We start from the raw sequence: 24,607 nt of genomic DNA, 5'->3' as shown, positions 1-24,607 counted from the left end.
GGATCTGGTTTACTGTATGATATTACTATGTGCTTTGGGATGTTTGGTAAATGATGATACTGTCCTCCTTCGTCTTATTATGGATCTATTTCAAGCTGAACAGTTTACATGACATCTCTGTGTGTCCTAGAATATGTTTTTAAAAGTAAACTTCTAATTTGATTCATGGATTAGACAGAATTTAGCTGTCTAAATCCATTTGAGATGGATTTCATTGATGTTCTTAGGGCTGTGGAATCATGTCATGTTTTTCTTTCCATATTATATGTTAAAATTTACTTCTATCTGCCATGAAGACTGATGCAGAATGCAGTTTATTTGCAATCAATGAAAGTTCTACCGCACTTGACTTCTTTCCAATTTTCTTTATGTATATTTGTGGGGTTTTTTTTTATTTTTAACAAAGGGCAATTTTCTTTTTTTTAAAAAGATAACTGAGTTGATAAGCAGTTGGTTAGGAGCAAATATTTCAAATGGCTTAGATTCCTGAATAGTGATACAACTTCCTGATGAACTTATAAAATAATTTTATTCATACACAGTTTCTGGTTACAATTATCTACATTATTTTGTTTAGGATCCGTAGATTGTTTGGATGCTTCTTGTTGTTGTTTTTTTTTTTTTCTTGTAATACAATTTTACTACTCTCTCCTTGTACGATAAAACAATATATATTATTTTAAAAGCTAACATATAATTTGAAAAGATACATTTACTTAATTTTTGAAAAAGTATTTTAAAGTTTCTTTTAAAAATTAGTAATGCTAGCCTATTTGCTATATGGAATCTGTTTATGTTGAAGTATAGTTAGGGAAAAAGAAGAGGTGTGATTACAATGGAGATTTTGAGATAAAGTCGCTAAAAAGTAGCCTTAAAATTTAGGTAACTCAAATGGTATGTGAGAATTGAGAGCCAAGACTTGCAGGAAATTCCTCTGGCTGTGTTCCAATGTTGTATTACAATGTAGCCCTCAGGTCGAGTGCGACTGAAAGCAACATAATTGGTTGCATAAAAATGCATGGTTTTCTGAAGCCAACCAAGTGATTTTTTTGTGTGTGTGCAACCTAGTTGTCTTTTTTAAGAAGACATATTTAAAGATCATTCATAAACTATAAACTAACACTTGATGTGCCAGTTATGTTTTATGTGTTCTGTTATTAATTCTGCTACCTAGAACTAATGGCACTCCCCTTCAAAATATCTAGATAGGCCATTATTTCTCAGTAAATGGTGCACCAACAAGGAGACAGAGAAAGGCTTAAGAAATGTCTGAGAAATACAGTCTGCCAAGAACAGTTTCACTTTGAGATATTTTAATATAATTACAGTAATTTGAGAAGGAAGAAAGGATTACTTAAATTAAAATATATTTTTTTCCAGGTGGAAAATGTTCCAGAATATTTTCCACAGTGAAAAGAAAATGCCAACTATCTAGCAAAAAATGGAATTTATTTTTTATTTATTATATGTTTTTTCAAATTATCTGAAATGCTATCATTTTTGAAATGAAAATGTTAGTTATGAATGTTAAATATGCTTTTAAGTACATTTACAATAAAAAGTCACAATGGATTAGGGTTAAAATGCCTTAGTAAAGTGAGTGCTGTAATACTTTGCAATTCTTCAAAGGCAAGAAAAAAATAACACAAAATATACTTTTCAAATGCCAAATATACAATATTAATTTCCCAATGTTTCTGTTTTTATTTAAAATCTTTAAATTGTTGCATTCATTCTTTCTTTGATTGATTTTAGTACCATATTTGAGATTTCCTCATGGTTTCTCATTGCAATTTACCATGTCACATTATATGTTATGTATTTTTATTATTCATGCCATTGTGTTGATTCACATTTCCACGTCTAACTATAAATTTGCTGATTTCTTTCTTTTGTTTCCATCATTATGTGCATTTAATTCATTGAAGAACAAGAAAAATATAACTCATCCACAAAAGGTAAATATTAATGTAACTTTTTTAACAATTTAATATTGTTCCTTTTCTCTCATAGTATATGAGTTATATAACTGTATTTATTGAAATAATGAGCCAAACTATTTAACAGATAGCTTTTTCCGTGCAGTGATTTGGTAGGGCATTTGGTATTAACCGTTTTGTATTGTGAGCAGCTCACATCAAAGAGGAGAAGATTAAAATTAAGAGTATTTTTGCTTCAAAATGTATTTATCCACACTGACAACTAGAAAACGATTCTCTTTGGAAAAGAATAGCATATTTATAATATGTTTTTGTTTATTTGCATTCCCCTGCTCTCATAGATAAAGGGTTTAAGCCTTACCTTCTGTGGTGCAAAGGAGTAGAAAATCCCTGGGTTTTCCTTCTAAATAGCAGTAACCTTATGGCATATTTGGCCCGCTGTAGTCATACGTCTGGGAAGTAGCTGCCAGGACGCTACTCCTCTTGGCCTCAGGAGGGTTAGAACACCCATCAGTTCTTTCTTCCTGAGGGACACAGGAGGGAAACCGTTCAGCCTGCTATGTCGGCACCTTGCTGACCTGCCTTGCGGTCCTTTGGATCACATTTGATGTTTGGTCTTTTGGACTTGAGTCCCACGTAGACGCAGACCTCCTCCTACTGTCTTGGGCCACCCTATTTGGTGTTACTGTTGGCTTGATAATTAAATATTTGAATATGAGTTTTCAGCTTAATGAAATAATATTAACAATATTAAAAAGTTATATAATGCTGCATAATTTAATAAAAGTATTTACTCAATATTTATAGATTCGTGATTGAATTAATTTGTTGTCCATAGTAGCCCTCAAAGTTAGTCCTGAGAGGACCATCATCCTTATTTTATGAAAGATAAAACTCAGATTGAGAGAGATTAAGAGACTTAACGCATTCACACTGGTGATGTGACCTAGACTGCAAGCCCAGGTCTCTTACTTTGGACCTCCTTCCTCTATACTTTAGTGCATCCTCTTTTAATAGGCACAAATCCCAAACATATACCCCTAACTCCGAGTAGATTGAGGTATGTGTTACATCTCTTAGTGTCATAGATTGAAAATGGGAAATAATATTCAATTACTTATATCAGTTTGAATTTATAAAAATATATTTATATTCTGGCACATAATACATATTCTGGAACATAACACATATTCTGGCAAAGTGTCTGACATACTAGGCAATAAATAGATATTAATAAAAATAAAACGTTATTCAGTGAGATCAAGATGCTTTGGTCCCTAGGTTTTACATAGATTTCTGGCTATCTTGCATTTTTAATTCAAGTATCAGAAACACAAATTTAGGTTCAGTAGTACAAAAATGGCCAATACATTGGTACTTATATTCAGAAGAATTTATTTAGATTTGCAAGATAAACTTTAGTTTGCTAAAAGCATTAAATTTTATGTTGGAGATGGGTCATGACCTCATTCATTTAGCCAACAGGAAGAAAAATGTAATAATTCTTCATCTGGAGAGCTCTTCCTTCTATATTATTACTAGCCAAAAGCTATAATTTGCTAATCAAAACAAAACAAAATTCATGGGTTGTAGAACCTCAGGTGTATGAAGTGTGCCCCTTTACAGCCTTACTACACAGCACATCAGGTTGTTGCGTTTTACAAGGTTACTGTGTCCTGGCTGAGATATGTCATCACTGTACCAAGTCTGCCTTGGACACAGGATGTGGATAAGCTTCACGGGATGTACCCCAGGGCTGAAAACCACCAAAGAGGCGCATCCCCAAATGCCGCCGGGAAGGCGGAGAGCAGCCCAGGATGCTGTACCCCCCACCCTGGGATTTAAGGGAGCACAGCTTAGCATGAAAAGCTTGGGAAGCCAGGAAAAGACAGAGCAAATTCAAGAGATTTCTTTAGAGTCAAATTTTAGACTCACCTGCCCCATAGGAAAGATAACGTATTGTTTTGCATAGAAACCCTGCTGCTGTGAGCTGATCTTTTCTGGGGTCGCTCATATTGGAGAATTGAGTTATCTTGAGTGCTCCCTGGGTGATGGGGCGTGGCCCAGCCATGCTGAGCTAACGGCACAGGCCACCGGCCCCTAGGGAGAGTTGGTTTTTGATGAACTGAAGACGAACTTGTAAGACGTTCCCAGTTCGTTGAGGATTAAGAGGTTTCACAAGATGCAAGATTTTCAGTGTTAAAACCAGGACAGCTCTGGGCGAACTGGGAAGGTTGGTCGCCCTAACTGTTGGGAACCACTATATAATTGTACAGCATATGTTGCAAAGCACTTCCAGAGAGGTATAAGATACCAGGAACATTTTTAATGGCAGATAGAATGTATAGGGCACTTCCTCTATGTCAGTGACTTGACTTGAGCGTGTCATGTATTCATCTCATAGTTGTACAACCTGAGACATAACTATTCGTATCCTCATTTGCCAACTGAGGAAGCTGAAGCTTAGAGAGATGCAAAACCTGGCCCTGTGTCAGTCTTCGTTTGGGAAGTGGTAGGGCAGGGAACTGGGCTCGAGCCTCGCTCCAGAGACCTCGTTCTGAACCACTCTGATAGGCGGCCTCTCCCGCATTCGGCATTGACCGAGCACCCACTGTGCGTCGATACCACGTAATTACGGTAATAACCTGGGCACAGCCCGAAGGAAGGCGTGATGACTCCTTTTATAGAAAGAGAGCACAGGGGTTACGAGGTTGCCCACAGTAGCAGAGCTGCTATAGGACAGAGCTGGGCAGTGACCCCACGGCCCATGTTCTGTCCACTGCCTCGTGTCACTGTCACATCTTCCACTCACAGCACCGGGAGGCCCACTTAGGGGCCCTACCTCCCCCGGTGACCTGATTTTGGGCCACGCATCTAAATCTTCCAATCGCTGGCTTGCTCTTCAGATGAAGCTTGCGCCTTGAGAACAGGAAGCCAGTGTATTTGGACAAAGATAACACAAATTTTGGGCTGAAAAGTTAACGGAGGAAATAGAAACGTTCCTAGCAGGTTATTTACCTTTTACCTCCCCCTTTCATGTTGGAAACTAGTAGACCCTATCTTTTTAAGATTCAAAGACTGTTTTATAGGCATATTTTAAATCATTCATTCTAAAAGTAAGCCAATTTTTCCCTCTCTGCTACATTTCTTGGACAGTTTTAAAGAGCCCATGAATGTAGTTTGGGGGCATCGAAATAATGATATAAGAAGATCAAAACAGAACCAGAAATTAAATGACTTCAAGGTGAGAAAACATGTTATTATCATAATAAATTTCTAATTTATATGCCTTTAAGATAGTATTTCTTAAGTGCATTAACTCTTTGCCTTTTGGAAGCAATTTGGAATCATAACAAAACACATTATACTGCCTTTTCTACAAATATGAATTCCCTTTATCATAAAAAATGTGTAATTTACACCCACAGAGAATGAAAGGCAGAGTTCAAGTGACTAAATGATTTAAACAGGAATAAAGAGCAAATAGCATCTGTTGCGTTTTGTTTTCCTGTTTCACTAAAAAAATATATAATAATTATTGCAACGAGGCCATTTAAGAATTATCTCTAGTCAACTGAATTTTTAAGTTTCTATAAAAAAAAAATGCTCAAATAAATTACCTATATCTTCTTTTTGAAATGTTGACAAGAGCAGTTTGAATGTTAAGTCATGCAAAATGTAATTTTTATGGAACTATTAGCATGAACCTTAATTAGGTGTAATTCATATTAAAAAGTAAAAAACATTTAAATAATTTTCTGTTACATTATTTATTGTTTAAGTAGTTGCACACTTAGTAGTATACTATGGTTATGAAACACATTATAGGAAAATATTATGTAACTTGACTTTTGCCAAAATAAGTAAACTAGTTTGTATATTCTTTACAGGCAGCATTATTTTAACTGTCATTAAGTAGAAAAGGATTTCAACTTTATTCACATTTTTCTTAGATGCATGTTGAGTAGGTGCATATTACCCAGGTGATTCATTTGTTGTTACTGTGTATTAAGATTTCAAGTTCCTTAACCTTCTGGGGCTTTGCTTTTCCTGGACACTTATTATGAATATTCATGAATGTTTATTCATAAATATTTAGAGCTCCATTAGTAAAAGTGTCTAATTGGTCCATTGCTCTTTTTGTCACAAACCCATAACTGTGGTTGTCATTCTAGCCTTCCCTTTAAACTTTAGGGATGTAGTAAAGCGACCCATGTAAAACAGTTCCAAATTCTTGGTTTGGACCCTTTTTTTCCATTCTGCTGATTCAAATGTGAATATTTATAATAGTAGTAAAGACTTTTACAACTTCAAAGTATTTAGCACTTAAATCAACCAATGGTCAAATTGTCAGATATGCCCCCTTGAGGGAAAACGTCATTTCCCCTTCCTCCCTGGGGTCTGTGGGTCATGCAGGAGAGGCTGCTGAGAAAAGGCTGATGTCTAGCCATGAATAGACTCTTTGATTTTTCTCCTCCAAAGCTGTACATTTCCCCTAAATATCATATATTTTTTTTTTGCAAACTTTAAAATTTGTAAACACTTTTTACAGAAAAGAAGGGAAGAGACATTGAATTTAGTAGTTATGCCACCTTGAGCCTTTCAAGATAGAGTCTGTTGCCATCAGTATAATTGGAATAATGAAAAATGATGGATAAACGTATTAGAGATACAGGGGGTAAACAACGCGACCCCTTGGGGAGCGAGTCTGTTGTTCACCGAGAAACCTTCATTCCATGGGCAACTCTGCGTTCTGAGTGTGTCCTAAGCAGTGCCTCGTAAGAAGGACACTGCTCCCTTCCAAGACGGAAATACATTTAAAAACTGTTTACTGCATCTGTGACTCTGTTTCTGCTTTGTAGATAAGTTCATTTGTTCATTTGTACCCTTTTTTTAGATTCCACATATAAGCGTTATCATGTGACATTTGACTTTCTCAGTCTGACTACTCAGTATGACAATCTCTAGGTCCATCCATGTTGCTGCATGTGGCATTATTTCGGGGAGGGATAAATTAGGAGAGTGGGATTGACATATACACACTACTATACGTAAGATAACTAACAAAGACCTACTGTATAGCACAGGGAACTCTACTCAATACTCTGTAATGGCCTATATAGGAAAAGAATCTAAAAAAAAAGTGGATATACATACATGTATAACTGATTCACTTTGCTGTACACTTGAAACTAACACAACATTGTAAATGCTCCAGTAAAAATTCTAAAAAATGAATCAAAACAAACATAAAAGCAAGAGGTATGAGACTGAAAAAAATCATGTGCCTAAAGCCAGCCATCAGTTAAGTTAAACCAAAAGCAAGAGGTATGAGACTGAAAAACATCATGTGCCTAAAACCAGAGAGATGTTACAATGTAGATTTAAACAGAAAAATTTTTAAGCCAATTTTTAATGCCTCTGTTCTGTTTAGAAACACCATGAGCAAAAGTTTTGTTTTAAAAAAAGACCTTTTGTTCAAAGACATGATATAGGAAAATAATAAATAGAACAAAACATAAAACTCTTTAAAAATAAAAATTTTTAAAAATGAAAAGCTGTTTAACTCTGTGTAACACAAAAGGGCAAGGTAAAATGACAGATTTTCATCTGACTTCCTTATCTGTCCAGTATCTGATTAATACTTTCAGTGTTACTCTGGGACTTGGCAACTTTGACACTGAAAGTGAGATCTGGGTCTGGAAATTCTGAGCTTTGTTTTAGGTAGTTGAGTGAAAATCAGCTAATACAAGAGACAACCTTGGGGTTTGGGCTGCAGCGAGATTTGAGTGAAGATACAGACAAATTACCTATTTCCCCTATGTCAATATTCCATTTCAATTATCTATACTAAAACACAGGCTGTTTTCTTTAAAAATACTTAAAGGCAATGTGGTTTTTCACTAAATGTGTTATTTACTTGTTGTGTTTTATGTTTCTCATACTGGATAGATGTTATATTTTATTTTATTGTTTATGTAACTGTAGCATAATCCTTAACATTCAAGAGAATCATACAGGGGTGCAAGGGAAACAGTTTTGCTCATTTCTACCCTTGCAAATTGAAATGCATTTTATTCTAGGAAAATGACCCATTTCTGGCATTTCTGTATAGTCAAAATATTTTAAACATTTAATCTTTATTTATACATACTGTATACATCAGGGGAAAGGAGGTGGTGTGTAAGTATTCTATCAAAGTTGCATATTATACTCATATGACTCCAAAGATAAGGATGACCATGAAAGGACTACATTATCTTTTAACTGGAAAAAAAATGATGGAAAATAACAAAACATAACCAGTAAATTTTTCCCCTTGACTTCCATGGTTTTGGTAAATTGGCAAATAAAAAAAAAGTAAAAATGCTGGAAATTAGTTAAATGAGCAAGAGAGTAAGTCATTGTAGTTTTCCATTTTTTGAAAATGTGAAAAGAATATCAATACCCTATTGAAATAATACAGAGTCATAGACTACAACAGCGGGAAGTTACTCTAAGTTACTTTCTCTTCCCTTTACAAATGACAACTCCGTAATGGACAGATTTCAGGACTGATCAAGGCCACGGTGACGGATACTGATGCCGCTAAGGTTGTCATCTCTGCCGACTCTTTCCCAGTCCTGAGTTCCAACCATTTCACTCCATTGCTTCCAGATGTATGGACAATGTTCACACATCTTAACAATTTGTATTCCTCTAAAGTCTAGAAAGCTGTGTGTAGAGACTAGCATTGCAGTCTTGAATTTTCAAATATAAAACCATCTTTCTTTCTCTTCAGGCTGTGTATAGCTTATAATGATTACAGATTCAGTCAGCTAAATTTTTTCATCTTTTATTACTTTATAATTTTCACGTTTCCTATTATATTGTTTCTTGTATTTGAGTGCCCACTAGTACTGATTTTTGACAATAAAATGCTTCGGAGAAGGGGTTTTGTCAGTGCTGTCTGTAACTGAGACATTGCAAGTGCTTCCTGCATCTGTTTAATTCTACCTGACAGCTTTCAGGTGTGTGGTCATTTATCATCGCTCTTTCTGAGACACGCACTGGACCAAGGTCGGGGCTTGACTGTCGCCAAACTCGCATTGTATCAGTAACAGCAAGGAAACAGAGGCGTTAAGTTATCTATCATAAAGTGTGATAGCACTTTGTAGTTAACTAGACAAGCTTAGTTATCCTGTGCAAATGTTACCATGTTTCACCTTTGACACATGAACTAGCTAACCTTGTTAGAAAATAAAATACTCATAATCTTTTTACTTCAATATATTTAATAATATAGAAATTTTCATTATTCCTATTCTCTTTTACACCGTTTCACCTGGAATACTTGAAAATACAGTCTTAACAATATATTACATGGATTATTATTTTTGCCTATAAACACAAGCATTTGAAATTTCAAATTCATGTTAATTTCTAGATGCATAAGGAGAAATGTGAAAGATTTAAGGACTTTGAAGAGCAGAGCATATATATTTATATATGTATTTATATATTGTAAATAATTGTAAATTTGTGAATATTTAAACCACATTTATGAAAATTTAATGTTTAACTTATAATTATCAAATTACACAGAACCATAATATTCACAATATTTTAAAGCAAGTCATGAATGTCTGCTAAGTCAAAGTAGTTTCCCAGAAAATCACATTTCTCTTTGGAAAAAGTGGTACTATAGAAATTTTTCAGTGGTGGGTTAGGGAAGATTTATTAATGATTCTTAAGCTTTCTTTTTTTTTTTAAAGTCACAGGCCTCTTTAGTAATCTTATGAAAGGGATAGATCTAGAAAAATGCACATAGACACAAACACAGTATTTGCAAATGACTTCAGCTTCTTCAGTTTCACCAAAGATCACCTACAATACTAGAATTCATAGCAAAACATGGGGCATGAAAAGAGAAGTAATTATTTTAATCTGTCTTTATTTTTAATAATACCTAAGACTTTCCATTAGAAAACTCTAATAAATTACTTTTTAAATTGTATTTACTTTTCTCACCTTGCATGCTGCAATCAGTTATTCTCGTTGAGTTTAGAAGACAAGAAATTATTTCATAAGTATTGTTTGAACTTAACCTCTAAAAAAAGTTCTAGTTTTATACTTTCTTAATTGTAATGTTGAGCTGATATTTGATATGTGTACATTCATTGGATAAAAATACCAGAGTTTAAAAATAACAGTGGATATAGAGTAAAGTTGATCTAAAGAAAACAGATTAAGTTCAATAAATATCTTTTAGGTAAATTAATATTTGCTTTTTAAAAAGCACAATTTATTCAACATCAAACACATCAGTCAGCTTGTAGAAAGCATAGTGAAAAATTCCAGCTTTTAAAAAAAAACTTCTGTATAAAATTACAATGTTAATTACACCCTAGGGGCTAGGAGAAATGAATTATGTTACTATCACTGTATGGGCAATTATAACTGAAATAACTGTACTATATGTAAGCTATATTTTCATTAAAAGACTAAGTGAAATTACATGATAATTATATTTGTCATAGAAAATGAGAGGGGTTATTTCACTCTCTAGTATGTAGCAGTGTTTGAAATTAAAAAAAAAAAAACCCAGAAGTCCCCGAATTTAAAATCTTTTTAAAAAGGAATAGTAACTGGCACTTTAATGATTTTGTTGGTTTCCAATGCTAGCAGTATTCAGAATGCTCCTAAAATGTGAGTTTAACGCTAGGATTTGTGGAAGAATTAGAAAATATTTTATTTCATGTTTTAATTTTGCTACTGGTATTAAAATTGTTAATATAAAAATTTTAAATGATCAGTAATCATTCTTTTCAAATTAAGATATTTGAGCTCTCTGGGCTGTAGTTAATTTTACTTTTAGTGAGATACTTAACAGATAATCATATTCCAAGGATTCAATTAATTTCTAATCATTACCAAATATCTATTATTCTCTCTATAAATCATGTACATTAATAATCATGTCTTCTGGTTCAAACTTGTGATAAATATTCTATTTTAACTCATAAATTTTTCTTACTGTTTAGATTGACACACCCATAATCCAGAAATGATGTCAATTTATTCCACAATATACAGTTGAAAAAGAAAATGCAAAATAAGCAAACTCTGTAGAAAAGTTAAAGAACTGCCAAATTAACACTGAAGCCTCTTCATTGATGTTTATGAAAAACAATTTTACTGAAACATGATCACTCGTATAAACAATTATTTTAGAATACACACTAATGTACACATAATCAGGAAATAATGAGAAATGTTTTTTTAAAATGTTAATTATATGTAATTATCTGGCTTTTGATATGAGTAGGTCAATGATAAGCTGTTTGCATTTTGCTTCTGGTCTTGGAATCTGAGAGCAAGCAATGAGGATATAACAAACTACATTTTTGCTGGCGAGTCAAGGGGTCTAGTCATGATTTTGAAAAAAAATTAATTTGGAGATTTCCTTTCTTTGACAGATTAGAAGATGTCAAATTTCACTTGTTTAGGAACAAAGATAGTACATTAATCATTTTTGGAAGGTCAAAGCGAAGTCATATAAAACCATTTTAGGGATTCAGTTTGTTGTTGGTATTTTTTAAAGTCTTTAAAAAACCTGCTACGGCTGCCATTTTCCTTTGGTATTGGCCTTGGTCCTGTCCGTTCTGCCTCTGCTTCAATACCCAGTGAGTTTACTCTGAAAGCAGAATGACAGCTGTCACCACCAGCAGGTCTTCTTGAGAGCGATGCAACACAGAGAGCAGCCTTGTCCAAGAGAAAAAAAAAAAAAAAAGACCACATTTAATAAAGGGAAAAAAAGAAATGAAACGAATAAGAAAGAAAGGAAATCTCATTTACCTTTGTAAACTTTAGAAAAACCTTCAGAATTGCTAGTCTGGATGCAGTTGGTTTTAGAAAAGAATAAAAACAAAGTATAACTGAAAGTATCTAGATTTTTGACAAAACAATCTGCCTGGAGAGTCTTCCAGGTTCATTAGATGGAAAGCCATCCTGAATTCTTGGAGATGAAAATCGTGGTCTTCTCTAAGGGGCAGCTGTAACCCACAGGTACTTTGCTGATCACACCGCCTTGAAAAGAATCTGAATCCTCTTGCTTAATTTTTTCATGGCTTCTTGGCCACCAGCTGCTGTGTCCCTCAGGCTCACCCTAGGAATCCTGTGTCCCCATATCTTTCCTTAATAAGCTTTTTTCCCAAGCCCAGGGGGAAAAAAAAAAAAAAGGATTCATTTCAGTTAGGCTACCACTGTGTTCTTATGATTCAGTTTTGAGTTTTGCAAAATAAACATTTAAAATCAACCATGTCATAAGCTAAGTAATTCTATTTAAAGCAATGAGGTGTTGTCCTGGCAAGGTTAAATCACCAGAACTGCTTCAAGCTGCTTCAGGCAGTACCTCTTGGGAAATAATCTTTTCAGTGTCAAGTAACTGACCCCCTAAGAATTACATGATGCTAAACGTAAAGGTCACAAAGCTATGGGCTAATCAATGTCAAAAATTTCTTAAAATTAATATCATTGCTGAGAAGATTAAGCTAACATCATTTAAATCTGCTTTTATCACGTGACCCAGGAGGTACCACGTCCCAGGCACATGGCAGAAAGAAGACACATGTACATTTTCTCATTGGGTATACGGCCTTCTATAACTACAACTCACATTTTTCAATAACTTGTCTCAATTCCTAATTCTCTTGAGTAGCATTTTGCTTTATATTACTTATGACTCCTTATATATTGTCAAGTAATTAATACATTTCTGAACTGCTTTTCTCAAGATCTCTCTTGAACCATCCTTTAATCATAATAGTCAACATTTATGGTCTCAAGTCAACATTTTCAAAGCAAGTGTGCGTGATTGCTTCATTCCCATAACGGTGACATTAGGGATTGATAATCGTCTAATTTACTGAATTTACACAAAGCTAAACATCTAACAGCTTGGTGTGAAAATTACAATTAAAACATTTACCCACACATTTCACAGCATGTATTTATCTCCTGGGCTATGAGCCTGTATTTGAACACACAGTAAAAGCTACATATTTATTGAATTTTTATAATGAGTGTCAGTGTCTTTTATCAGGGATCACAGGCCATGTTTAATCACTGCAATGGAAAAAATGTGTCAACAAGTGTCTTTATAAACCCCTTGTAAGACAGGAAGTCAGCACTCACAACTTAAAAATAAATTGTAGCACTTGTTGCAGAGATTGGCAAGAGATAAGTTGTGAAACATAAACGTAGGTCTCACAACGCAGGTATACGTACACAACTGTATTCTTCACTCTTCATTTGTAAGAATGTAAAAATTAAAGGCAGGGTTTTAAAGCCAAGCTGCTTGTGATGGATTCTGACTTAAAATAGCTCATACTTTATTGAAGGCTGTAATTCTTTCCATCTAAACAATCACTTCTGTTACTTAGGAGATGATAAAGGCATAACTGGAATACACATGTTTATTTACAAATTTAAATTAAAGAGCTAAAGTTCTATATCACATTTTCAAGAAGTATGAATTTCATTTATGTTTTCTTCAGAAATAGAAAACGAATATTTTCTCTTAGCAAGTCCATTTTTAAGAATGGCAAATATTCATGAAAAGCGGCTGGTAGAAATGAAGGATTTAATAAGAATGCCTCAGAAAAGCAGGCGCTCTTCCATTACAAGAGTTTTCAGGTGACTCCTGCAGCTGAGGGTGTCACATGGTGTGCATGCATGTAAATAAACACGTGTACCTCTGTGTGATGTGTTCTATCTATATGTACAAGCAACAACCAGTTCATTCAACAGGAAGCATATTTTCACAATTCAATTCGGTTTCACTTAATCACTCATGAATGGAACTGAGATTATTTCACATCCGATAAAGACATAGGATCCTTAGCTTTTGTTACTAACCTTTGTGTCCCCCATTCTGTGTGATTTGAGTCACGTTCACCTTTAGAGCGACAGTTGCTAGCATTGTATCTTCTGCCTTTGTTTTTTGTTAATCGTATGATTTCGAAATTTTATTTGATTGAAGTCATATCAAAAGCATTGCAATCTTAAACCATTCGGTTCCTCAGAGGCGCTTCGGTGTTTTAACAGACTCCCGTTGTGTGTTTTTGCAGCAAGCTTAGTAGTGGAAGAGCGAACGAGACAGATGAAAATGAAAGTGCATCGATTTAAGCAGACAACAGGGTCTGGTTCTAGTCGAGAACTTGATCGCGAGCAATACTCCAAGGTAAAACCAGTAACCAACCAATAGTTCCCCTGGTAAAAAAGTACCTTATGGGTAGCAGGTAGGACCAGTGAGCACCAGGTTATAGGAGAGAGGTTATCCTTCAGGTGATGGTCTTGCATCATAACCTCTCTCCTCTTGATATTTTCACAAGATATAAGTTTAGTAACATATTGTCTGTTAACCTCGATTAAATGTTTTATCTAAAAAGAAAATGAAAATACTTGATATTAAAGTCACTTGATGATCGATTGTCGTGGTCAAATTCACATAAATAAGCAAGATATGTGAAGCCATTTTAAGCCATTTTATTGCTTGAATATCACTTAATATTGTATTTTAAATATTAAGATATAGAGTTATACTCTTAAATACTAGTTGAGGTTGGTATTCCTATGGAGATTTCTTAGTGAATGACAGAAATTATGTGATGTGAGATTTCTTATTGATCTGTCCTTAGTGAGAAAAATAACTGATTTCAAACTCTCAGAAACTGAAATCCACACAATTTCAAGTGAATAAAATTTTAATTTATATTTCAATATTATTTTGTATGGATGCAATAAGGAGTTTATAAACTGCTGACTAGCATCTGATAATTTTGATTAAAATATGCATAGAATTTTATACTTCATGAAGCAATTTTAAATTTATTATCTGGTTTATTTAAAAACCTTTTTTTTAGAATACTACAAATGTGGCAGCAGCCACTACAGGACAACCCGTGTTTTAATCTGATGTCAAGAATCCTTTTGGAAGTAATGACCTTTTCGAAATTCAAAATTAAATAAAACGTTGTTAGCTTGTTATATGAACCTAGAAAAACCTACTCATTTTTAAATATTGGAGGTTGGTCATTATATAGCCAGATATTCAGGGACTAACACAAAAATATGAGGTGGTGACAAAATCTGATTTGTCACCAGCCCACCATAGAGCCATATGTGCTGGATGCCGTCTTATCACTTTATATCTTAGTTTAGCTGCAGAAGGGTTCTTCCAACTGGACAACGTCCAAGGTCGCTGTGATTCAGCGGGGCTCAACTCCCAAGGAGTCTGAAACAGTATTTTAAAAAGTAAAATCAGTAAAGAAAAAAAAAATCAGTAAGCAAAATATCTTGATGTTGCATAGAGTTGCTGATTCCAGCTCCACATATTTTTTCCCCCAGTTTGTTCTTTATGATATTATTACTTCATCTGCTGTTTGTCTGTCTTTATGGATATCATCATCATTTTTGCTTGCTTTTACCACAAATGCAGTAAGAATTAGGAAGTAGCATAAGTTAGGTTTTCTTCCTCCACTGTTGCATGTCCTTATTTAGAAACGATCTTTAAAGCTGGAAATGTTTTCTTGATTTCTTAGCATTATGTCAAAGGATGAGGTCAAATAGAACAGCAGGGATAGGCAGAGCCAGTGCAGGAAACAAGAAAGAGATAAATAGAGAATCAGCGTAAAAAGACTGAAAGCCTTTTCTGAACTCGGTCTCTCAACATTAATCTGTTGATCAAAAAAAAAAAAAAAAAACTATAAAATGAAGTGCCCTAGAAGTCTAAATCACCACTAACACATATTCATAATGAAATGAAAAGTAGGTTTATCTTGGTTGGGAGATTCCAAATTCTCTGATGGGTAGAAATTTAGAACTTGAAAATACCTCAAAATGATCTTCAATTCCAGCTCTCTTATTTACCAAAGTCATGAAAACTGAGGCCCCCTCAAAAGAAAGGAGGCGCTTTCCCAACATTAACAAAGCCTTTCTAGGGAGTGGTGAGCCCACCAACTCCTGATCTGGAACTTAGATGCCCTTCGTTCCTCTTCTGACATCACTGAAATGTACACATGACTCCAGTTTGATTCAGAGGTTCTTCTATGGCTTTTGATTTGCATGCAGTTAAGTTATCATATTCTATCATTCCTTCCTTATTTGCACAGGCATTCTTTTCCTTTTCCTCTCTCATTGCATTTAAATATTAAAAAACCCATTACTTTCAAATATATTACTATTGCTCTTACTGCATACAGTGATACTACTATATTACATAAATAAAATTATTATAAATTATATTGATAAGTGTGAGATCAAAGATATGGTATCTTTAAAAACATAAGACTATAGGACAGGAAAAATATATAAGATAAAATAACAAATAATTAGCTTATTTTTAATTTTATATGTTAAGTAAAAGGTAAGTACTCTCTACAATTCTGATTCCTAATGCTTACAATAAAATTTTTAGTTTCCAGTAGCAATTCCAGTTAAACCTCTCGCATTTTTTTCTTTCTTAAATTTATCCTTTTATCTCAACCTTTTTACAATTTACTTTACAAAGATCTATTTTTATTTGTATAGTTGAGAACCAGTATTTTCATAAATTTAATATACATTAAATTTTGAAGTTTATTCCTTTATTGACTTATTTTTAGTGTTTTAATCCATTTGGCATTTTGGATGAAGCAGTGCACCTTAGTTGAAATTCTGCCAAATTAGAAATTGGTTAACAGCTTTCAAAATATTTATAACCAAACACCAACAGAACTAGATTTTCTTCAGGGCAAAGAATTACCAGACACATGTAGTATAATTCCTAAGATGTTTCAAACCTGGCATCTCCTTTAAAGTATTAAATGAACCTAATTCCATCCTGAGTAAGGAATTAGCACTAACTTGGCTTTTGAGAAAACACAAAACTTCGTATCTCTGAAATGTGACACTGTGCTGGTTGTTCACTGATGTTAGACAGAGTCGCATGCCTTGGTGATGGAGTAAAATTCTTAACTGGAGAGTGAATTTGCATGTAGGCCTCACATTTTAAAGAGCACTTGTGTTTCTGTAACCCAGGAACAGCAGGCAGGATTGACGTGATGGTTTTTGTAGGCAGCTGCCAAGAGTTTATTATTACTTATGAAAATAACAGCCCTGTTATTAGAGCTTCCCCTCACGTCAAGGACAAATTTCCCTGCTATGTGATCAGTGTAAATTTCTCCTGAGGAGGCTACATTTCTCAAAATATAATTAACGTATTTGCATTAAAATATTTAATTGTTAAATAGGAAATTTAAAGAATCATGCTTGATGAAAAGTCAAAGTGATTATTTAAACTTTTAACAGATTTTGAAAATAAGTATATACAGTAGTATAAAGTGAGTATAAAAGCCTTTCTGTTCCTTCAAATAACCAATGTGAAGAAAACTGTGACATGGTGTCAGAATGGTGGATTATTCTTTACCCCAATATAAAAGATTTTTAATATGACAAACAATCTTTTAAAATCTCTTGGCTGGAATAGCAAAAGTCTATAGACAAAAAGGAGGAGAAGACATGATTTATAGAAAAGGAGGATCTGTTTAGTTGGAGAAATAATTCCGTGCACACTCACATGCTCTTATGTTATAGTCTACGCTGCTTATTATTGGCATTTGCCAAATAAGGGGAGAATTTGTGCTGGGATCACGCCATGCCAGAAAATCTCTTACAGCTGGGTAAATTTTTATTGTATTAGAAACCAATTCATTCATATTCTCTCATGGACAAGCTATCATTTCAATGTTTGGAGACATTATAATAATCACATAACATATTTACTTAGCAAAATAGTTTCAGAAACAAGTAATATAGGAAATATGTTTGTACCCCACTAACAGAATTAAATTCAGATTCCACTATGTGAGCATATTTTTTACATCTATTCTGTAAATAAAAAACAGCTCTTATTGAAATGAATCCTGTCAGTCAGCACCATACTATCAGATAGGAAAGAATTTAGTGGTAAAACATTATCATGTTACTTTATCATAAACCATATTAATTTTAAATCATACATGAAGTTATATAAATAGCTCAGTTCTGAACATAATAGCATATATGCACATCCTTTTGGATTATAATGAAGCATATGGCTTTCAAAAACAGATCATGCAATTATGAAGAAATTCTTTGGAAAGATAATTTTATAGATATTCTATGAATTTGAAATTGTTTTCATGCTTGATGTGAAATTCTTTGCCCAAAACATACACATGAGAGATGAAAAATTAAAACTAACATTTAAATACCTTAGGCCTGAACTACTAGCACTTGAAAGATTATTAAATAAGCATGATCCTTTCTCTAGAAGTTTTTAAAAAGTATTATTGTCTTATAGTTCTTTTTGTATATACAGATCTACAATTTAGCACCATTTTATTTAGTATTCTTTAGCAAGACAATTGTTTATACAAATTTTTAGAAATAGAGTGTTTGGATTATTTTAGGTATATTAAAACTCATTTGCTATGGAGCAGAGAGGATGGATGAGTTTTTCTACAAGTTTAGCAAACATTTGATATTTTCACACCTTAGAACATAAATGCAAAATTAAATTGCTTGATAAGAAACTTAAATACCCATTGTTTGGTCATGTGTCCCTTTAGTTATGTGTTCTTTTTATTTTATATAAGAAGTTATATTATCTTACCTTCCAGTACCTACCAATAGAAAATCAAGTATATATTTGTTATTTTAAAGTTGTAGATACTTATATAACCGTACTATTTATTATGATTAAAACACACATATAAAAATAAAAATATAGACCGTATAAAGCTCTTCACTGTGTGATTCTTTGCACTGAGAGAGTGAAGTAGAAAAAGAGAGTAGATTAACTGCTTTGAAACCTTCACAAGTTTTCATCTTCTACCTAATGATTTCTAAGACCTCAGGTAATGAATACTAAAGACAAATATAAAGACACATTTAAATATGAGATATAGTGTATCTTGAAACTTTAATAGGAATCCATTTTTTACTTTCAACACTTAGTTGATAGTTTAAACCTGAAAATAACTAATTAAGCCATAATAGCAAGAAAGTCAAAGTCCAGTCTTTGCCTCAATCCTTCTGCTTTCATGTCAATGCTTTTTTGCAGAGAGATGTGTTTTGTGGTTACATTTGAGAGAATGTGATGTCTTAGAATAGGGAAAGTGTGTAGGTAAATTGAATATAAGTTTTAGACTCAAGAAGCACAGACAGATGGAAGCAGTGTACCCCATGAATAGAGTAGAAGGTGAGTAGAATCTGTAGGCAATGACGAAAACCCAGGCAAGGAAAGAGGAACTGGTGTACTAGAAAAAATAAATAATACAATTTTGAGGTCTTAAGTATGTGCAAATCATTTATTCAATGAATTTTCCACCCACGCACTGACACTCTCGTTCTACGATTCAGTCCTTATAAACCACTCCTTACCATTCGAAGGGGGCAGGGTTGTGATACTGGAACCCATATATCATGCTAGCGTTTGGGTTCTTTTAGGCTCCACACCTATGTTTACGAAAGTGCACTTTTGCTTGATGTGGGCTGAGTAGCCGTTAGCCTCACCATGTGTGTCTCTGTTTGCCAGCCTCCGATGACAGAGCTCACGCTCTCTTGTTCTCCATCCTTAGTATAACGTACATACAGATCAGTACCGAAGCTGCGACAGCGTCTCCGCCAGATCCTCAGACAGTGACGTCAGCGACGTGTCTGCCATCTCCAGGACCAGCAGCACCAGCTTCCTGTCCGAGCAATCCGAGCGGCCCCGGGGCAGGACCAGGTGAGTCGATGCCACGGTGTGTACAAACCGGGTAAAACTGCACCGCGCTTCCTGAGTGTTCTCACTCAGACAGGGTTTAGGTCAAGTAAGTAAGTAGCAGAAACATTTCATTGAAGCTACTGGGACTAGAGCGAGTTCAGCGTCGATTCACTGTTGTGTAACGTTGCCTGGACTCTTTGGTACTTACTATAAGATGGGGCTGTAACCAGAGTCATATTTTAGAGATTGCTCTAAAATTCCTTCTAAAGTCATTAAATCCACAAAGCATTCTTTAGTCCAGTGTCAGAAAGCTCTCTCTGTAAAGGGCCCCATAGTAAGTATTTCGGGCTCTGCAGGATAATCTCTGTCTCGACGCTCTACATTGCCACTGAGGTGCAGAAGCTCTGCAAACAAGTGAACACAGTCCTATGGCAATAAAGTTTTATTTACAGAACAACAGAGAGCGAGCTGCATTTTCCCCTAGGCTGTAGTGTGCTGATCTCGCCTTCAATCACATAGCAGTTGGTCCCCCCTCAGGTGGGTGTGATAACAAAATACACACCCCTCTTTTACAGTAGGGGAGCTGTAAGAAGTTTGCATGAAGTTTGTTTAAATCACCAACAGTAATCTTGGTTCTCACAAGGCAAATAACCCTGCCGAAAGGGAAAAGACCTCAGGAATCTGGCGCCATTTTCAGTACAGCAGACTCAGTATGGACAAGGCATGTTTTATATTTGTTCTTGACTAGTTTCCAGAAGTAGAAGTTTCATTGAAGGCATTTTGGGGTTGATGAGAGGCCCAAGAAATATAAATGTTCAAAACAGGAGCAACTATCTTCCTAATATTCCGAAAGCCTTTTATGATGGCACATTTTGATGATGTATCCTGGGGCATTCCCTCTTCCTGGATTTCTCTGCACCTAGCTCCCATGTTGAAGCAAACTGAGACCAATTATCTTACTGTTAATTAACAATGCCACACTGAAATTCTACAGGAGCAATTCCGATCGATCAAGACATTAAGAGAACGTTTTATCTCTATTTTGAATATTCTCAGCATCTGGTCCTAACAGGATATTAAGTTCTCTAAAATTTAAGAAAGAATGAAAGAGCTAAGGAATGTAGCCATGTTGAGCTGCTAGGATAGAGGGGTAAAAATGATTATAATCGATTCCTTTCTATTGAAATATTATTAAGATATTATGTTTCAAAACCTATTCAGTTAAGCAAGAATATTGATAAATAGGGCTTAAACAAAGACTTTTTTCACTTTTAATCACTAAAAACAATTTACTAAATAATTACAAAACCGTAAATCTTGAAGTAATTTTATGTTCACAATAGAGCCATGTACCCTGAGTCCTGTGCTGTAAAGTATGACTAATTAACAGAATTCATGTTACCAACCAACTGTGAGAATAATATGTGGGTCCACTGTCATTCTCTTGAAATTTCAGGAGAATAGGTTCTTCAGAAATTCATCTTCAGGAAAAATTTGGCTGTATGATTTTTGAGGAAGAAAGCAAAGAACAGAGGAATTTTAGGGGGCTCAACAACAAGGGACTATGGTTTTATACAAAGGAGGAGAAAGAACTTCATGGTAGTGATTGGAGCCAAGGTTACTCTGCGGGAAAATGCTAGTGTATCAGATAATACTCACTATAACTAAATCATGACAAGAAGCAGAAGACAGAAGATTTTTTGCCTCCTTGATTCATATAACATTTATTATGTATTGAAGGTGGTGGGGATGGAGTAGACCTAGGAAGGTTGCAAATAAATTTTTTAATGACAAATCCGTTTTCTGAGGGCATTTCCCTGTTTCCGGCTTCCCTTTCCCTTCTCTGTGGTTTAGAGCACATTTGAGCTCAGTTATTTTTATGTAAGTGGATTATGTAAATGCAGTCAGTTAAGCTAATGGCTAAACAAGTTTCCCCTGAAGCTAATGTGAAGAAGTATTTTCCTGCAGTCCCATACTTTAGATCAGGGATTCTTTATATGTGGTGCATGTTTGATTCCTTAGAACACTTAGGAGGAACAAAGAGGGTAAGATGAGCTATGGGAGGGGCAGGTCTTCCTTCTTACATCTTTTCATGTATGTCCTTCCCCCTAAGTATCCTCACAGGTGCACGGACACATGTGTACACCCCCCTGACACACAAACACACACACACACACACACACAGAGTTACTTTGGGTCCACCATCAGCCCTATGGTAGAAACCTGAGAGGAGGGTTTGTGATGAAAAATAAAAATGACATCAAAAGGTTGCAGGCTCTTCAGCTTTAAATATTCCCAATTCTTATAACACTATGAATAATGATTTTTCTCAATATAGTACTGCTTTGCATTTCTGTTTTTTTTTTTTTTTTTAGTAACTAACACCTGCATAGGTTTTAAAATTTTATTTATTCAAGTTCATGGATAAAAGATGAAAAATGTGATCAATATAATAATAGATGTATTTACATTTCATAATAGGTACCAGCAAACTTTTGAGTTCCTATCAAGCGTAAAGGCTATTATTTTCCAAGACTTCATGAAAGTATAATATCTAGGCCGCATACTCAAGGAGATTATAATCTGTTTAAGAGTTTGAAACCTATTTTTATATCCTGATCCCCTGCACAGCTGACCCTTGAACAACGGTTAGGATAGAATCGGGACTCAAACCCTAGTTCTTTTGATTCCACATATTGTGATCTCTAACTGAACACAAAATTTTCCCCACACTTAGTTAATTTAAAGATCTATGGAATGAAAATATAAGTACTATATTTATTGAAAAAATCCCCATATAAGCAGATCCACGCAGTTCAAACCCGTGTTGTTCAGAGGTATATGTCTTCACTCACATCTTCCTGTGACACAGGAAATGTTTTACTATGCATTGCCTTGGATGGGTTTTCATCTGGAAGTCATTAAAAGGATTTAGAAGACACTGTAGCATCCCCTGAAGGCAGTGCTCAGTACCTAAAAGTCAGCCAAGTGTCCACTGTCCTCCTGAAGGACCATAGGGAGAAACCACTGACTTGATCTTATCCGTATCATATAGAACCGTAGTATGTAGGCCCTTAAAATACCACGTATGGTTTTGACTCCTTCTATCCAAGTATGCTATGAACCAAGAAAATGTCAAGATAAGCACATCTGAAATGAGCAGTGGTCTGCACAGTATGGTATATAGGCCAGTGTTTCCCAAACACTGCTTGCTACACTTTCCTGTTAACGATTCATAGTACACACTATTGTTCTTAACATTTTGAGAAGTTCTGTCTTGTAACAACTTGTTTATCTTTGCTTATTCCAGCACATACCAAAGCTATTTCATTCTGGAATGCCTGTTTCACAGGGACAGCCATTAATGGGTTGCATAGCTTTTGAGTGAAGTTTGGGAAATTCTGTTTTAGATAATCAGCATCCTTCTGCCTAAGAGACAAAAGGCTGTAAAGAAAGCTTTAAAAAGCCTGTTTGGGGGACGAATAAAATTAAGTACATGTAAGATGTGTATAGGTTGAAAAATACAAATATATTTGGATGATCAATCTCTAAAAGATCATTTTCAGAATATTAGGAACTCATGGGCCATATTCTGAATCTTTTGTGTTTGAGATAATGATTAGGCAAAAAATACCTTGACCACTTGGGGATGGACCAGCTAAACCATATGTTTCTGTGTGAATTGGAAAAGGGCATCTCTCCCCCCAGATGCATTCTAAATGCTTCATTCAAAATAGCCTAAAACATACTTCATGTTTTCACAGTTTCTGTATACAGGGAACTACAGTAGAAAAACATACACTATAATGTTTATATTAGGGTAATTAACCTTTTGTAGATATAAAGAATTAAAAGTTATTCTAAAATTGTTGTCACAGATTAAAACTACTTAAAATCTCAGTAATTTCTAGGATGATTCTCACAGGACAAAATCAACACTTAATACTTCAAAATAATAAACACCAATAAAGATTTAAAGTTCCTAGTTTTTCAGATTTGTTCTGCATGTGAGTTACAATTTTAATTTCGTATTGGCTTAAATATTCCTCGAAGAATGTTTTCTTATCCAAACACAAAATATGCAAAGTATATTAGTAGAGATGGCATAATTCATGATAAAAATGCACATATACTAGAAACCCAGAAGGAATATGTTGAGTTTTTGAGTTCTCTATGCTTTTTTTAACATCAAAGAAGATGTTCACCTCAAAAAGAGGCTGAATTTTCATGACATAGCTCTGATTTTTTTTTCGTCTTTATCATATAACCATTTCTTTCCAGGCAGACAAATTTCAGATGTTTTATACAAAATCAAGCTATAAAAGCAAATGCAAGCGTAATCCTATAATTGCTCTCAGATGTTATACAATTTTAGAAGTTCTGTCAAAAGCAACAATTTCCCAGCAGCATTCACGTTTGTGACAAAGGTTTGCCTTGATCTACAAGGTTGCCTTTCTATATCTAAGTGAATTTTGATGCAAATAGTTTTTGGTCTTTTTATTATCTCCTTTTGAAAGAATATTTTCTAAAGCAGTTATCTTTTTCTACATTCGTAGTTTGAAAGACTTGAGAGCTTTTTAAGAGAAGTTGTCTTCTATACACAAATATTAATCTTGCAACCGTAAATTGACTTAAATCTGGCAGCTGATGTCACTAGGCATAATAATTAGCATATACTGAAGGAAATATGCTTATATTTATTGGGGGATTTTAAAACATTGTAGGTTAAACTCTTTGATATTTTAAATTGTGATAGAGAATGAGTGCCTAGGTTAATATCTTCCAGAAAATCAATCTTATTATTGCAATTATGCTTGAAAAATATTACAGAAAATCTCAAGTGCCCTTTATTTCACGATAGTTCTTCAACTCAGCAAGGGCATACAGGATACCATTT

At 34.5% G+C, this 24,607-nt stretch overlaps 1 protein-coding gene across 7 annotated transcripts in view; it reads left to right on the top strand.

The window, feature by feature from the left end:
• RIMS1 (regulating synaptic membrane exocytosis 1) overlaps positions 1-24,607 on the top strand; it is a 472,918-nt gene that overhangs the window by 359,169 nt on the left and 89,142 nt on the right. For 5 of the 7 annotated variants that reach the window (XM_059941806.1, XM_059941803.1, XM_059941804.1 and 2 more), the window contains 3 exons: positions 1,929-1,958; positions 14,051-14,163; positions 19,583-19,731. The exons of the other annotated variants lie outside the window; for them this stretch is intronic. In XM_059941806.1, coding sequence (XP_059797789.1) covers positions 1,929-1,958; positions 14,051-14,163; positions 19,583-19,731 — 292 coding nt within the window. The remainder of the gene's footprint in view (positions 1-1,928; positions 1,959-14,050; positions 14,164-19,582; positions 19,732-24,607) is intronic. 7 annotated transcript variants of the gene reach the window in all.

This window comes from Balaenoptera ricei, chromosome 12 (genome assembly GCF_028023285.1).
Source record: "Balaenoptera ricei isolate mBalRic1 chromosome 12, mBalRic1.hap2, whole genome shotgun sequence".
Taxonomy (NCBI): domain Eukaryota; kingdom Metazoa; phylum Chordata; class Mammalia; order Artiodactyla; family Balaenopteridae; genus Balaenoptera; species Balaenoptera ricei.
Note: the sequence above shows the minus strand (reverse complement) of the source record. Positions and strands in the feature narration are given on the sequence as shown.